Source organism: Lithobates pipiens, unplaced genomic scaffold (genome assembly GCF_037356315.1).
Source record: "Lithobates pipiens isolate NorthernLeopardFrog02 unplaced genomic scaffold, aLitPip1_a1.2 Scaffold_16, whole genome shotgun sequence".
Classification (NCBI taxonomy): Eukaryota; Metazoa; Chordata; class Amphibia; order Anura; family Ranidae; genus Lithobates; species Lithobates pipiens.
Window position 1 is genome coordinate 259,935,343 of NW_027507748.1, and position 14,710 is coordinate 259,950,052.

Sequence of the window (14,710 nt, forward strand, 5' to 3'; positions counted from 1 at the left end):
TGATTTTTCCGGCGCACCAATTAAGGTGTGAATCGGCACAGTGCATTTGTCTTAGTAAATCCCCCCCAATGTACTGCCAAGCAATGACACTTTTGCCGCGTACACACGGTCGAACTGTTTGATGTACTTAGTCCGTCATACAATCCGACGGACAATCCGGTGTACTTTCCACTGAACGGACTTGACCACACACGGATACACAAACAGTCCGACGAAAGCTTGCACGATGACGTACAGCACGTACGACGGGACTAGAAATAGGAAGTCCAAGACACAGCAAAGCCCTGTAAATCCTTTCTGGGCATGCGCCATTCTTAGTCCGTCGGACTAGCATACTGACGACCGTATTGTCCGCTGAAACCAAAGTACGACGGACAGATTTTTGGAAAAACCGAAATTCTTAGTACTCCGGACTGCACGCTGAAAAAGTCAGCTGAAGCCCACACACGAGCGGATTGTCCGCTGAAATGTGTTTCAACGGACTAAGTATGTCAAACAGTTTGACCGTGTGTACGCGGCATAAGAGAACCGGAGGTGCATTTTGGGTAGCCAGCTGCACTAGATCCCAGAACTCACTGGTGCCGGCTTCAGATGCCCACAACCAAGATGCCCACTGCCAGCATTTCTACAGGGGTCAGAAAATAGTAAGGACTACAATTAGAGTATTACCCATTTTCAAATTAAATTGAGTAAATTTTAAGGATCACAGGGATGTCTTTATTGAATTTTTGGAGTAGGAGATTGTAGCTCCTCTTTAAGTGAATTCTCTTGGGTCTTAAATGGTTAATAAGGAGGCAAGGTAAGTGTCTACAGAACAATTTGCATACAGTGTCAGCGTCTTATATTTTTGGATCTACTTTCTGAAAACTGGTTCCGTGAAGATCGCCTCTGATTATTTATTTTTTATCATTTGTTTTAAATTGTCCAGAATTGTGAGTTACACTTTAAAACCTAGCTACCATCTCTGTAGCATGAATGTTTCTGTTTTCTGTAATTCTAGGTAGTTCAGCTGCTTTAAAGCTGAAGACAAAGAATAGCAGATGTTTTATTAACATATCTGAAGTACACGTGCAACAAAGTGTAAAGAGTTAACAGCAGTAGCAGGTAAACAGCTTACTTTACTGACCTTTGACTCTCTTATCTGTACAAGAAAGCAGTCAACTGTCAGGCTGGGGCAGAGAGGCAGATGGAATGTCATTACCTATAATCTGCCATACTAATTCCAGGAAGAATTATGAAAATCACAGACAACGTTGGCTTCTCTCTGTTTATAAAAATCAAGTTCTGAAATACTGTTTGTGAAAAAAAACATTTCTCTTATGCTTAGTGGTTTAATGTGAAAACTTTAGTATCAAAAATCTCTCCACTGATCTTTTTTTTAGTTCTAGAATATAAAAAGACCCGGAGAGAAACTGTAGTTTCCCTAGTTATTAAAGGGTAACTCCACTTTAGTTGAGAAAAAAAAAAAACACTCCCCTCTGGGCGATCAATGTACATTGCAAGGATTTTACCAAAAACTTTGTTGCAGATTCCCACCTTTTGTTATTCTGCTAAAAAAAAGCTGTTTGTGTCTGTGGAAAGTGAATCTGTATGGGAGTGGTTTTATAATTATCAGTCAGCTGCTGCATCTTCAGGGCTCTAATGAGGAAATTGTCAAGGTCTGCATCCCTTTAGATATGATTTCCATTTGCCAAAAATCTGATTTGAGTCTTAGTGTAGACTTCTGGGAAAATCAGTAAGCCAATCATGCAAGTAGGAAATTAAATTTTCAGGGGCATTCTGTACACTATCTGTGTACATAGCGCCTCCAGGTAGCCATATTGAATTGCATTTAAAAAAAAATTACAGTGCTGCAGATTGCAAAGGAAAGGTCATTTTTAATAATATTCAATTACAATATGACGCAATTGTATGTGCTATATTATTATTTATTATTTGCTATTTTTTCCCCACAAAATTGGATTTACATTTTAACATAATAAAATCTGCAATTATAGGTACATTAAAATAACTGCCCCTTCAATAAGTAGGGCCTGCAGGGAGTTCTCTTTGCATAAGGTGGCAAAAAGAACTCTGTGGTTGGAGGAGGTGAGTCAGTCACATAACTTTGACATAGGAAATTACCAGGGTATCCTACACCAGTAGAGCAAATAAGTACCACCTTTAGCTTTAAATTCTTGCCGACACATAACACATATATGTAGCAGAAAGAAATGTGAATTTTAATGTCAGCGACCACACATATGCATCCACACAGACGCCTGAGGTTTTGTGTGCTAAGAGCGTGTTCACTGTGTGCTCCCAGCCAGTGCTCACCGACTGCCAGTGAGATGGGCTCCCAATTATGTAACCATTGTGAGATCGATCACAGTTGTCATCTGATAGAGAAAGGCCACTAAAGGGGGTTAGTTAGGTTAGGTGCAGCAATATTTTGATGTCTGAAAGTACCTCTCTTTAAATCGATTTCTTTGTTGTGCCTCGCCTTTGTTGTGGACAGATGTATGGACAGCGCTGGACTGAGAGATCCCCCGTCGCTGGATATGATCATCCATCGCTGGACCCCGGAGATCCGTCACTGGATAGCAAGAGTGGATTAGCACCACTGGAATCTTTTTTTTATTTTTAATAAAGGAATTTTTCAAAAGTGTGTTTGTCTTATTTAACCATTTTTACACTTTCTTTGTGAAATGGTAGGGGTACTTTTGTACCCCCTTACCATTTCAAACAGGGGGGGGGGGGTGGGATCTGGGGGTCCCCTTGTTAAAGGGGGCTTCTAGATTCTGATAAGCCCCCCGCCCGCAGGCCCCCACAACCACCGCTCAGGGTTGTGGGGATGAGGCCCTTGTCCCCATCAACATGGTCACAGACCCCCAAAGCATCCTCCCAATGTTGAGGGCATGTGGCCTGGTGTGGTTCAGGAGGGGGGGGGGGCGCTCTCTCGTCCCCCCCTCTTTTCCTGCGGCCTGCCAGGTTGCGTGCTCGGATAAAGGGTCTGGTATGGATTTTTAGGGGGACCCCCACGTCAATTTTTTTTTTTTAATTTGATGCAGGGTTCCCCTTAATATCCATACCAGACCTGAAGGGCCTGGTAATTGAATTTACTGGAACCTCCACGCTTTTTTTTTTTTATTAATGAATGAATGAATTGTCGGCTTGAGTGTTCTCTGTATTACGGGGAGCCGACAATATAGCCGCAAGTAATTTTAAAATACTTTTTTTCCTGCACAAATGACACTTTGTGCAGGGACAGTTCTAAGCACGGGAAACATGTGCCCCTTCACAGGCATACTATAGACACCCCCCAGGTACCACATTTAAAGGAATATTACACTTTTATTGTTTCACTTTAATCATTATTAAAATCACTGCTCCTGAAAAAACTGACGTTTTTAAAACTTTTTTTTGCATTGATCCATGTCCCCTGGGGCAGGACCCAGGTCCCCAAACACTTTAGGACAGTAACTTGCATATAAGCCTTGAAAATTAGCACTTTAGATTGTGAACGTTCGAGTCCCATAGACTTTAATAGGGTTCTAAAGTTCACACAAAGTTTAGGTCTGTTTGCAGGTTCTGGTGCGAACCAAACAGGGGGGTGTTCGGCTCATCCCTACTTATGAAACTCAGAGGCTCTATTCTCAACAGTAAGCAATCACAAAGCTGCAACAAGCTGATATCATAACTAGTGCCAGTCAAACTACTAAATAAAAGTGACTTTCTGACACTTTAATGTTGTATTATAAGCTATAACCCTAAAGATACAGAGTCTCATGAAAGTAATGCTTGTTCATAGTGGGATTGTGAACTAAATGTATTGGATTTAGGCTTCATGCACACGAGACGCTGTTAAATGCGTGTTCAGAGGCAGTTGGATACTTTTTTCAACTGCCCCTGAACTCATTCAATGTTATCCTATGTGTATCTTATGCAGGTGCGTTTAAAGAGGAGGGCCGTTTAAAAAAAAAAAAAAAAAAAAGTCAGCAGCTGCAAACACTGCAGCTGCTGACTTAATAAACACACTTACCTGTCCAGGGCGCCCGCAATGTCGGCCGCCCGAGGCCGACCCGTCCCTCGGCTCTCGGGTCCCGGCGCCGCCATTCCCTCTAAGGGAAACAGGCAGTGGAGCCTTATGGCTTCACTGCCCGTTTCCTACTGCGCATGCGCGAGTCCCACAGCACTTTCTGAATGGGACGCGCTGTGTTCTGGAACACACAGTTCCCAGAACACAGCGCGACCCATTACCCAGAAGACGCCGCGACGAGGAGAGAAGACAGAAGATCTCCGCGGAGGTGGAAGAGGAAGATTAGGATTATGTGCCTAGCAACAGGCATTTCTGGTATGTAAAAAAAATAATGTTTTTTCATTTTTTTTTTTTTTAGATTTTTTTGTAATTTTTAATATTTTTTTGTTTTCAGGGTGGCCCTCCACTTTAACCTCGTTTTTCCAGAAGCAAAAAAATGGGTTCAGACGCAAAAGTTTCCACGTTTCAGACGCAAAATGCGGCAAAACGCCGCTACCGCGTTTTGCCGCGTTTTCGTTTATAAGCGTTTTTAAAGGTGACCTATTTTTTTTACATTAAAAATCTCAAAAATGATTACAAATGATGAAAAACCATTAAAAAAATATTTTAAACAATTGCAAGTGGGCAATCCACAACTTGTGGCAAGTGACATGGCAGATGGCAAGTGACGTGGCAAGTGGACAATCCACAACTTGTGGCAAGTGACATGGCAGGTGGCAAGTGATGTGGCAAGTGGACAATCCACAACTTGTGGCCAGTGACGTGGCAGGTGAAGTGGCAAGTGACGTGGCAAGTGGACAATCCACAACTTGTGGCAGGTGATGTGGCAGGTGACGTGGAGAGTGACCTGTCAGGTGAAGTGGCAAGTGGACAAACCACAACTTGTGGCAGGTGACGTGGCAGGTAATGTGGCAAGTGATGTGGCAAGTGGACAATCCACAACTTGTGGCAGGTGACGTGGCAGGTGATGTGGCAAGTGGACAATCCACAACTTGTGGTAGGTGATGTGGCAAGTGGACAATCCACAACTTGTGACAGGTGACGTGACAAGTGGACAATCCACAACTTGTGGCAAGTGACATGGCAGGTGGCAAGTGACGTGGCAAGTGGACAATCCACAACTTGTGGCAAGTGACGTGGCAGGTGAAGTGGCAAGTGACATGGCAAGTGGACAATCCACAACTTGTGGCAGGTGACATGGCAGATGACATGTCAAGTGACCTGGCAGGTGATGTGGCAAGTGGACAATCCACAACTTGTGGCAAGTGACATGGCAGGTGGCAAGCGACGTGGCAAGTGGACAATCCACAACTTGTGGCAAGTGACGTGGCAGGTGAAGTGGCAAGTGACATCGCAAGTGGACAATTCACAACTTGTGGCAGGTGACGTGGCAAGTGACCTGGCAGGTGACGTGGCAAGTGGACAATCCACAACTTGTGGCAGGTGACGTGGCAAGTGGACAATCCCCAACTTGTGGCAGGTGACGTGGCAAGTGACCTGGCAGATGAGGTGGCAAGTGACGTGGCAAGTGGACAATCCACAACTTGTGGCTGGTGATGTGGCAGGTGACGTGGCAAGTGACGTGGCAAGTGTACAATCCACAACTTGTGGCAGGTGACGTGGCAGGTGACGTGGCAAGTGGACAATCCACAACTCGTGGCAGGTGACGTGGCTGGTTACGTGGCAAGTGGACAATCCACAACTTGTGGCAGGTGGCATGGCAGGTGACGTGGCAAGTGGACAATCCACAACTTGTGGCAAGTGACGTTGCAGTTGATGTGGCAAGTGACGTGGCAAGTGGACAATCCACAACTTGTGGCAGGTGACGTGGCAGGTGATGTGGCAAGTGACCTGGCATGTGAAGTGGCAGGTGACGTGGCAAGTGGACAATCCACAACTTGTGGCAAGTGACGTGGCAGGTGACATTTCAAGTGACGTGGCAAGTGGACAATCCACAACTTGTGGCAGGTGACGTGGCAAGTTACATGGCAAGTGATGTGGCAAGTGGACAATCCACAACTTGTGGCAGGTGACGTGGCAAGTGACGTGGCAAGTGGACAATCCACAACTTGTGACAAGTGACATGGCAAGTGGCAAGTGACGTGGCAAGTGGACAATCCACAACTTGTGGCAAGTGACGTGGCAAGTGGACAATCCACAACTTGTGGCAAGTGACGTGGCAAGTGGACAATCCACAACTTGTGGCAGGTGACGTGGCAGGTGATGTGGCAAGTGATGTGGCAAGTGGACAATCCACAACTTGTGGCAGGTGACGTGGCAAGTGAAGTGGCAGGTATGTGGTAAGTCATGTGGCAAGCGGACAATCCACAACTTGTGGCAGGTGCCGTGGCAAGTGACATGCTAAATACAAGTACACTGCTGCTCTCACAGCTGCTGCTACTCACTCTGGTCTCACAAAATTGCTGAAATAGTTAATAATACTGTTTTTTGAGCTGGGGAGGGTCTATTGTTTTCAGCTTAACTAACCGCTTCTAGACGCAAACGTGGTAAAAATCACGGCAAAACGTGCGTTTCTAAAAGCCGGTTTCAGCTTTTAAAAACATGTGTCCAGCAGAGTTTGCATCTGCATCTCGTGTGCATGAAGCCTAAGGGGAATTAAAAAACAAAGGACTTTAAAACAAAAAGTCTTCAACCTGGAAGTAAAATGTTAAACTTCCCGTAAGTAATATAAACATTGTAACTGAGATAATTAGTGCTAGCAAGGTTGACAATTTTGGTCAGTGCACAGCGTGCCACACGTATACACAAATGGTACAAAAGCTCTAGGATGAATATCACTGATGAAAAATGTATGCAGGTTGCCACCCTGAAAGATTACGTTAGAGATCTCGAGGAACAAATTTCAACACTGGGGAGACTTGACAACCTTAAGAGAAGACTTCTTACTAAGAGCGCAGTTAAAAGTGTAGATGTGGGGGTGGGGGGAGGGGAAGGGGTAAATCCAGATGATGAGAGAAATTGGCAGGGGCTCACAGAAAAGTAAGGCCACTCTAATGTTTGAGCACCCAAGCATATTTGCTAAATTGAGTGAACATGTGCACGTGGCAAACCCAGAGCAGGTCACTGCCACCCCTAAAAGTCAGTAGAGCAGCCCATCTAGAAGGAATGATAAGTACAATCTATGTATGTGTAGTGCTAAATAATAATATAACCCTCCCTGTAGAAGGTCTGTAGTGGTATATCCCCGTACTGTACAGTGGTATTTTTTTGTTGTCCTCTGTATACTGTACAGTGCTATTCTCCTGCTTATAGTATGTTACACATACTGGATAATTACTGCTCAGTGTGGACACCCCCGGGAATTCTCTGCATCCATACATCACCCGTGTCCATATTGTTTCACACAGAGAGACTGCTCCACATTGCCCCCAGAGAGAGAGACTGTTCCACATTGGCCACAGAGAGAGAAACTGCTCCACATTGCCCCCAGAGGAAGAGGAGCTGCTCCACATTGCCCCAAAAGAAAATGAGAGAGACTGCTCCACATTGCCCCCAGAGAAAGAGACTGCTCCACATTGCCTCCAGAGAGAGAGGGACTGCTCCACATTGCCCCCAGAGAAAGCGAGAGAGACTGCTCCACATTGCACCCAGAGAGAGAGACACTACTCCACATGTTGTTGTCAGTGTATTTCTACTCTGAGCGTTTCCTCCCTATCACATCTGAGCAGCCCATTTGACTATAGATTCAATTATGTGGGTGTATAGACAGTGGTAAATGACAGCCCACTCCCTTCCTCCTCCTCCATGCCCACTAACCAGCTAAGCACAATGGGAGTGGGATATTACATCCTAATTGATGGAGGCTTCAACTCCCTGTAATTCTAAGACAGTGGTCGCCAAACTGCCGCCCATGGGCCAGATGTGGCCCTTTGCATGCTTTTATCTGACCCTTGTGCCACGATTCCTCCCATTGATATGAGACAGTATTCTGCCAACTGACAACAATGGGGCACCATCTCTTCCACTGACATCAACAATGGGACACTATTCCTCATAATGATAACAATGACGGGGCACTATACTTCCCCCTAATACCAAATGTGGCAATGTTTACTCCAACTGATGCCAGGAAAATGTCCACTCAATCTGGCCACATTCTGGCTCCCCTAAAATCTGAGGGGCAATAAACTGGCCCTTTGCTGAAAAAGTTTGGAGACCCCTGTTCTAAGACAGTGGCTTGAGGGGGGTGATACAGCCTGTGACTGGCAGAAATCTGCCCAAACCATGTTGTTGCCAAAAAAGTAATAAAGAGCCAACTTCAAATATGTATTTGTATGACAGTTTATAACAGTTTATTGATATTATTTATTTTTACTCTGTATTACAAAGGCTGTTTTTTTCTTTTTTTTTGAAGAGGACTAGAAGCTCCTCCTGCCACTTCCAGACAGGCTGGGTCATGTGCCTCTTTTGTATTTGTTATTAAAATAGTTAAAGTGGAATTCTATAAGACCCACGGGAGCCATCTGGCGCCAGTCTTGGCCTCCCTATATTCACATTGCTTAAAATCAGGAGAGCTACCGCCCTCCATGTACCATGCGCATGTAGTGTTGATCCACAAACCACCCAAAGATCCCACCTCATGTGCCTCCTACAGGCCGATTGCCCTCCTAAATTTAGATTTTAAGATTCTCATCAAACTGATCACTATAAGACTTCAACCCCTATTGCCCAACGTTATCGAGACCGACCAGACTGGGTTCACCAGATCCACCGACATTAATCTACGAAGATTACACACTAACATTCACGCCCAGGACCTTAACAAAGGCTCCAGGGTGGTGGCATCATTGGATATAGAAAAGGCCTTCGATACTGTGGAATGGCAATTTCTATGGGAGGTCCTTCGCAGGATGGGGTTCCCTCTTGTGTTTATCGGATGGCTACAAACAATATATAAAACACCCACCTTGGCCATTAAGCTGGGGGGGGGGCCTTTCCCACCCCTTCCCCTTATCCAGAGGTACCCGGCAGGGCTGCCCTCTCTCCCCGGCCTTGTTTGCCATAGCCATCGAACCAGTGGCGGAAGCTTTACGCACTTCATCATTTATTAAAGGGCTTCGAATCGGCTGGCTGGAGGAGAGGGTGGCTCTGTATGCGGATGACCTCCTCCTCTTCCTTAACGACGCAGGACCATCATTAGAGGGGGCCCTACAGGTGCTAAACGCGTTCCCCCCTGTTACCGGGTTGAAGGTGAACTGGCCTGAATCTCTCTTATTTCCCATTGATCCGGCTGCCCGTGTGGGGGCCTTACCGGATTTTCCACTCATATGGGTGGAACAGTTCTGCTACCTCAGAGTTGAAATATCTAGAAGTTCCACTGACTACATATCACTGAATCTGTCCCAGGTGCTCCTGGAGACCCAAAGGAGGCTGAAGGTGTGGGAGTCCCTACCGCTATCATTGCTAGGCCGTATCAACCTAATTAAAATGAAAATATTGCCCAAATTTGCGTATCTCTTTAAAAACTCCCCACAGTGGATTCCACAATCTTTTTTTTCCCAACTCAACAAACTTTTCTCCACCTTTGTCTGGGGCCCTCAGTCTTCAAGATACAAGTGGACCACACTGATGCGTCCTGCCTCCCAAGGTGGATAAGCATTCCCAGATTTCCATAAATACTTTCTGGCCACCCAATTGGTCACTGTGGAGTGGTGGCTGGACCCCGATACCACCAATTCAGCGGTGCTACTGGAGGCGGCCGTGGTGTGGTCCCTAGAGGCTCTTAAGTTTTTACTCTTCCAAGGCCCACGTGCCCCATAGGCATTAACCCCTTCTATGATCACTACCTTGCGGGCATGGAGAGCTGGCCTCAGACTTGAACCTTATCCCACAGAGGCACATTCACCAAATGCCCCACTTTGGTGTAATCCCAATCTAGCCCAGATTTATATGATCCCTGAACCCCATGCCTGCACTAAATTCAATATAAAATTACTTTCCCAGATAGTTCATAATACTTCATTGATTCCATTGTCCATGTTACGCTCTAAGTCCAATATCCCAGAATCATATATTTTTAGATACGCACAACTCTCCCATGCCTTCAGCTGCCAATTCTCCCACACTAACCCCCAGCTCATACAAGCTTCTCTTAAAGAGGTCCTGCGGTTGGACTGCACAATTAAACCAACCTCTTGGATACATTCACACCTCCTCCGGGTCTCGCTTCCCGATTTGGAGAAACTCAGGGCACGTTGGCTCCAAGACGTCCTTGAACTGGACCAGGATGACTAGGATGAAATCTGGGATCTTCCATTCCGGTCCTTGGTCTCCATCAGAGACCGTCTGATACAATTTAAGCTGGTCCATCGCGCCTATTTCACCCCCTCTAGGCTACATAAAATGGACTTCAGCCTCTCCTCAGAATGCTGGAGATGTAGAGGGACCCGGGGGACTTCATATATATATTCTGGACTTGTCCAGATATTATTGTGTTTTGGGAGGAAGTGATGTCATGTATCTGTCAAATTAGCGCTGTCCTCTTGCAGCTTTCTATATCTATCTGTCTGTTGGGCCTTGTTGAACATCTGATTCCTACTGTTGCGGTAGGCACCATGGTGAGCCTTCTATTGTTTTATGCCAGAAAAAGTATTGCACTCCATTGGAAAAAGTCAGCTCCACCTGCAATCGCTTATTGGAAGAAGCTGGTGAAAGAGAACCTACCCCTGTACAAGGATACGTATTCCCACAGAGGCTGTCCCCAGAAATACCAGACAGTTTGGTCAAAATGGTTAGAGGACCCATCCCCGGCTTAGATGGGTGTAACATAATCTGAATAAGTGACAGCACCTTTCTAATCTAAACTCCTAAATAACTTCCCCTCCTTCATGATGGTCCATAGTTGTGAGCGGGAATCACTATATATTATCTGTTCTATTCGCGTAGATGCGGGAGCATGAGTCTGGCGTCTATGCCATCTCCCCAACCTCCATGTGCGGGATCCACACCCCACCTAGAGCAATGGTGACTAATGATTGAATGTAATATCGAGCTGTACTGGTATACCCATATATTACCCATTTGAGTCACTATTATGCCTTTTACTGTGCTATGTGTTGTTCATTTGTCTGTGTCTTTAACACCAATAAAAAGATTTATTTAAAAAAATAATAATAATAATTATAGTGTCATAATCCATATACAGAAAGAGGAGGGGTAATGTACATTAAACAGTGTGTGTTTAGTATCACTTTAAAGTGGTATTAAACCCCAAAGAAAACATTTATTATATTGCAGCTTACCAATTCTTAGATCTGGTGGCTGCATTTGTTTTCTTTTTTTTTTTCGGCTTTCTTTATTTTGTTTTCACATAGTGATCTGGATAGTAAGTCTGTTTTTTTAAAAAAAAAACAAGATCTCTTGCAGATGTATCATTTACAGGGATGAGACAAACAATTACCTATTCCAGGGGTGCTTACAATGATCAGCTTTTATTTATGTAAAACCTTGATCCCAAAAAGAAAGAAAAAAACTGTTTGCTGTAATTGCTTATAAAGTGTTATTAGCTGGAGTTTGGCTTCAATTTGCTAGTGTATCTAAATCTTTTAGTACGTATAATACTCCCTTCTCCCAAGACTGACAATGCTGCTGTCCAAAGGTGCCCCTGTACTTCTTCACCCAGAGGAGGGGAACTTTAATAAGGGAGGTATGTTACTAGTCAGATCACCAAGGGAAAACAGAGGGAACAGAGTCTATAAAAGGAAAACGAATGCAGACACCACACCTAATGATTGGTAAGCTGCAATATATTACATTTTTGGTTTTGGGTTTAATACCACTCTAAGGTGGACTGGTTCATCCTTGTAAAAACTACCACTCTACAATACCTGCTACATTAAGCAGTGTTTATGAGTGTTTAATTTCACGTCCATAAGACCCCTTTCACACTGGAGGCGTTTTTCAGGCGTTAAAGGGCTAAAAATAGCACCCGTAAAGAGCCTGAAAAATGCCTTCCCTGCAGCCCCAGTGTGAAAGCCCGAATGATTTCACACTGGAGTGGTGCACTTGCAGGACATGAGAAAAAGTCCTGCAAGTAGCATCTTTGGAGCGGTGTATAAACCAATCCTTCATCGCCCCTGCCCATTGAAATGAAAGGGCAACGCTGCCGAAGCACCTGCAAATCGCTTCGACATTGGTGCTTTTCGGGCACATTTAATCCTTTCTGTTGCCGCTAGTGGGGGTCAAAAGCATCCCGCTAGCTGACAAAAAGTTCAGCTAAAACTACGGTAAAGCGCCGCTAAAACTAGTGGCGCTTTACTGCTAACTCGCCCGTGAGTACGAAAGGGGTTTTACTGAAATAATTTTGTCGTACCCAGAAGACAGGTATGTTTTAAAAATAATCCACCTCAAGTATTAAAGGCTAAATTCACTTTTGATAAAAAAAATAATAAATGCGCATATTTTTGCAGAAAATAATTTTTGCATCAATTTAGCATCTATTACATTTTCTTACAGGCTCAAGCACACTTTCCCTCTAGCTTTCTGTCTACTTCTGCAAAGGCTGGAAGAAGAATGAATGGACTACGAGCTTACTGATCAGTCCACCTGTAATCCATTGAAAACTGCAATCTGTCTGCAGCAGTGGAAAATGAGACTTGTAGGTTATGCATTAAGGCTAGGTTTCCACTATTGCGACCCCAAAGTCACGCGATGTAAAATGCGATTTTTGATGCAATGTCATGCGACCGGTGAGAACCATGTGAGAACAAGCCGCACTGAAGTCAGAACAAAGTAGTGCAAAAACTTTTTTGGAGTTGCTGCAACTTGAGTCGCGCCAATTAGAACGGGAACCATTGAAATACATGGGTTTTGACTTGGCATGTGTCAAGTCACACAACAACTCGCAGTAGTGGAAACAGAGCCTTAGGGTCATTTTTACATGGACTTGTCCATTTGACAGATTCTGCTTGCTCGGCGAGGATCGATCTGCTGAACCCGGCTGAGCAGGCAGATGACAAGTCCATCTACGCTCACTGTGCAGAGACGGACCTGTCAGAGTCCTGCTCTCCTCTATGGGGAGATTGTATAAAAACAGACCGCCTGTCTGTTTTCATCCGATCCCATCCGTTCTGATCCGTCAGATAGATGGAAAATAGGACCACCATTCATCTGGATTTGATGGACAGGATTGGATCGGACAGCAGCGGGTGTCACCGCTGACATTTGCTGACCCCTAGGAGTGAAATGAGCATCCGATCATGTTCGCCTGAAAAAATGGCAGGCGGACCTGATCGGAAAGCCCGTGTGAAAGGGCCCTAAGGCCCTTTTCACACTTGTGAGACCTGAAAGTTGCATGATTTTGCTTTGATTTTGATGCGACTTTAAGCAATGCCTGTATAAACATGAGGTCTATGGACCTCAAATCGATTTAAATTCAGACCAAAGTAGTACAGGGACTACTTTGAAGTTGCTGAGACTTGAAGTCGCACAGATATGAATGGTACTCATTGTAAAACATGGGGAACGACTTGTCATGCGACTTTGCAGTCCCAAGTCACAGGACAAGTCGCACAAGTGTGAAAGGGGCCTAAGGCAACATTTTGTTCAACTTTGGATGGGTACAACTTGGATACAACTTTAGCTTTGACCAGTGATATTGGACAACTGTTGCACACAAGTTGCATTGTATAACATTCAGGTACGACTTTCATGCAACTTCCGAGGGTTAACATTGCAGTCTATGGCACTTAAGTTGCATGAAAATTGGACCAAAGTTGTGCATAACCGACTTTGAAGTTGTTGCAACTTTAAGTCACCCATATATGAATAGGTATCATTGGAAAACATAGGGAACGACTTTTCATGCAACTTTGATGTCCAAAATTGAATGACAAGTCGCACAAGTCTGAATGGAGCCATGCAGATCTCTGTAAATTAATGATGCGGCTGTGTGGGCAGAACCTCACACAGTCGCATCGATTGTAAATGTGACAGCGTTTGAGAGGGAGAACCCCTGCCCACTGTCATGAGAAGTAAAGGAGCCTGGAGGAACATGTTACATGATGCACCCTAAATACCAGTGTAACATGTTCTAAAGGTGAACTTAGCCTTTAAAAACTGCTAGATTCCCCATTAATTCTACTCCAGGCCTAATCATTACATTCCAATAACTCCAGGAATATACTGTATAGACATGATATAGGCCTACTATAACATTATATAGCTAAGAAAAGCAAAAATATTTAATTTTCTCTACATTTCATACTTACTCCACATTTCTCATCACCAGCAATGGACACTCTTAAATATTCGCGTTCAATAGGAAATTCCTTTGAGAAATAATCAACATAATCTTCATCTTCCTCTTTATAAGACCTGAGAAAGCAAAATGAGAGGAAAAAGAAAGAAAGGACAGTAAGAGATGGAAACAAATAAAAAGAGAAATGAAAACTTGAAAGAAATAAAATTGTAATGATGGGCAAAGATAAAGGATAAGGCTGGATTCACACTTATGTTTTTGTGTTGCATTTTTTTAGGTGCGCGTTTGATGCATGTCACAATGCATAGATATTTGTTGCCATTATAATTTGCATTGATAGAAAAAAACACAGACATTGACTTCATTGGTCAGTGTGCGTAACACACATAAGGCTGCTTATATGTAAATAAGTACGGTACCATTGGAAAAAAAGTAAAATATCTGCACATGGGTTACCAGCACTAAAACACATA

General features: G+C 44.2%; 1 protein-coding gene across 4 annotated transcripts in view; it reads right to left on the minus strand.

Moving 5' to 3' along the window:
- The window catches only part of AMPD2 (adenosine monophosphate deaminase 2), a 304,820-nt gene that overhangs the window by 183,566 nt on the left and 106,544 nt on the right, over positions 1-14,710 (minus strand). For all 4 annotated transcript variants that reach the window (XM_077481332.1, XM_077481334.1, XM_077481335.1 and 1 more), the window contains exon 5: positions 14,248-14,353. In XM_077481332.1, coding sequence (XP_077337458.1) covers positions 14,248-14,353 — 106 coding nt within the window. The remainder of the gene's footprint in view (positions 1-14,247; positions 14,354-14,710) is intronic.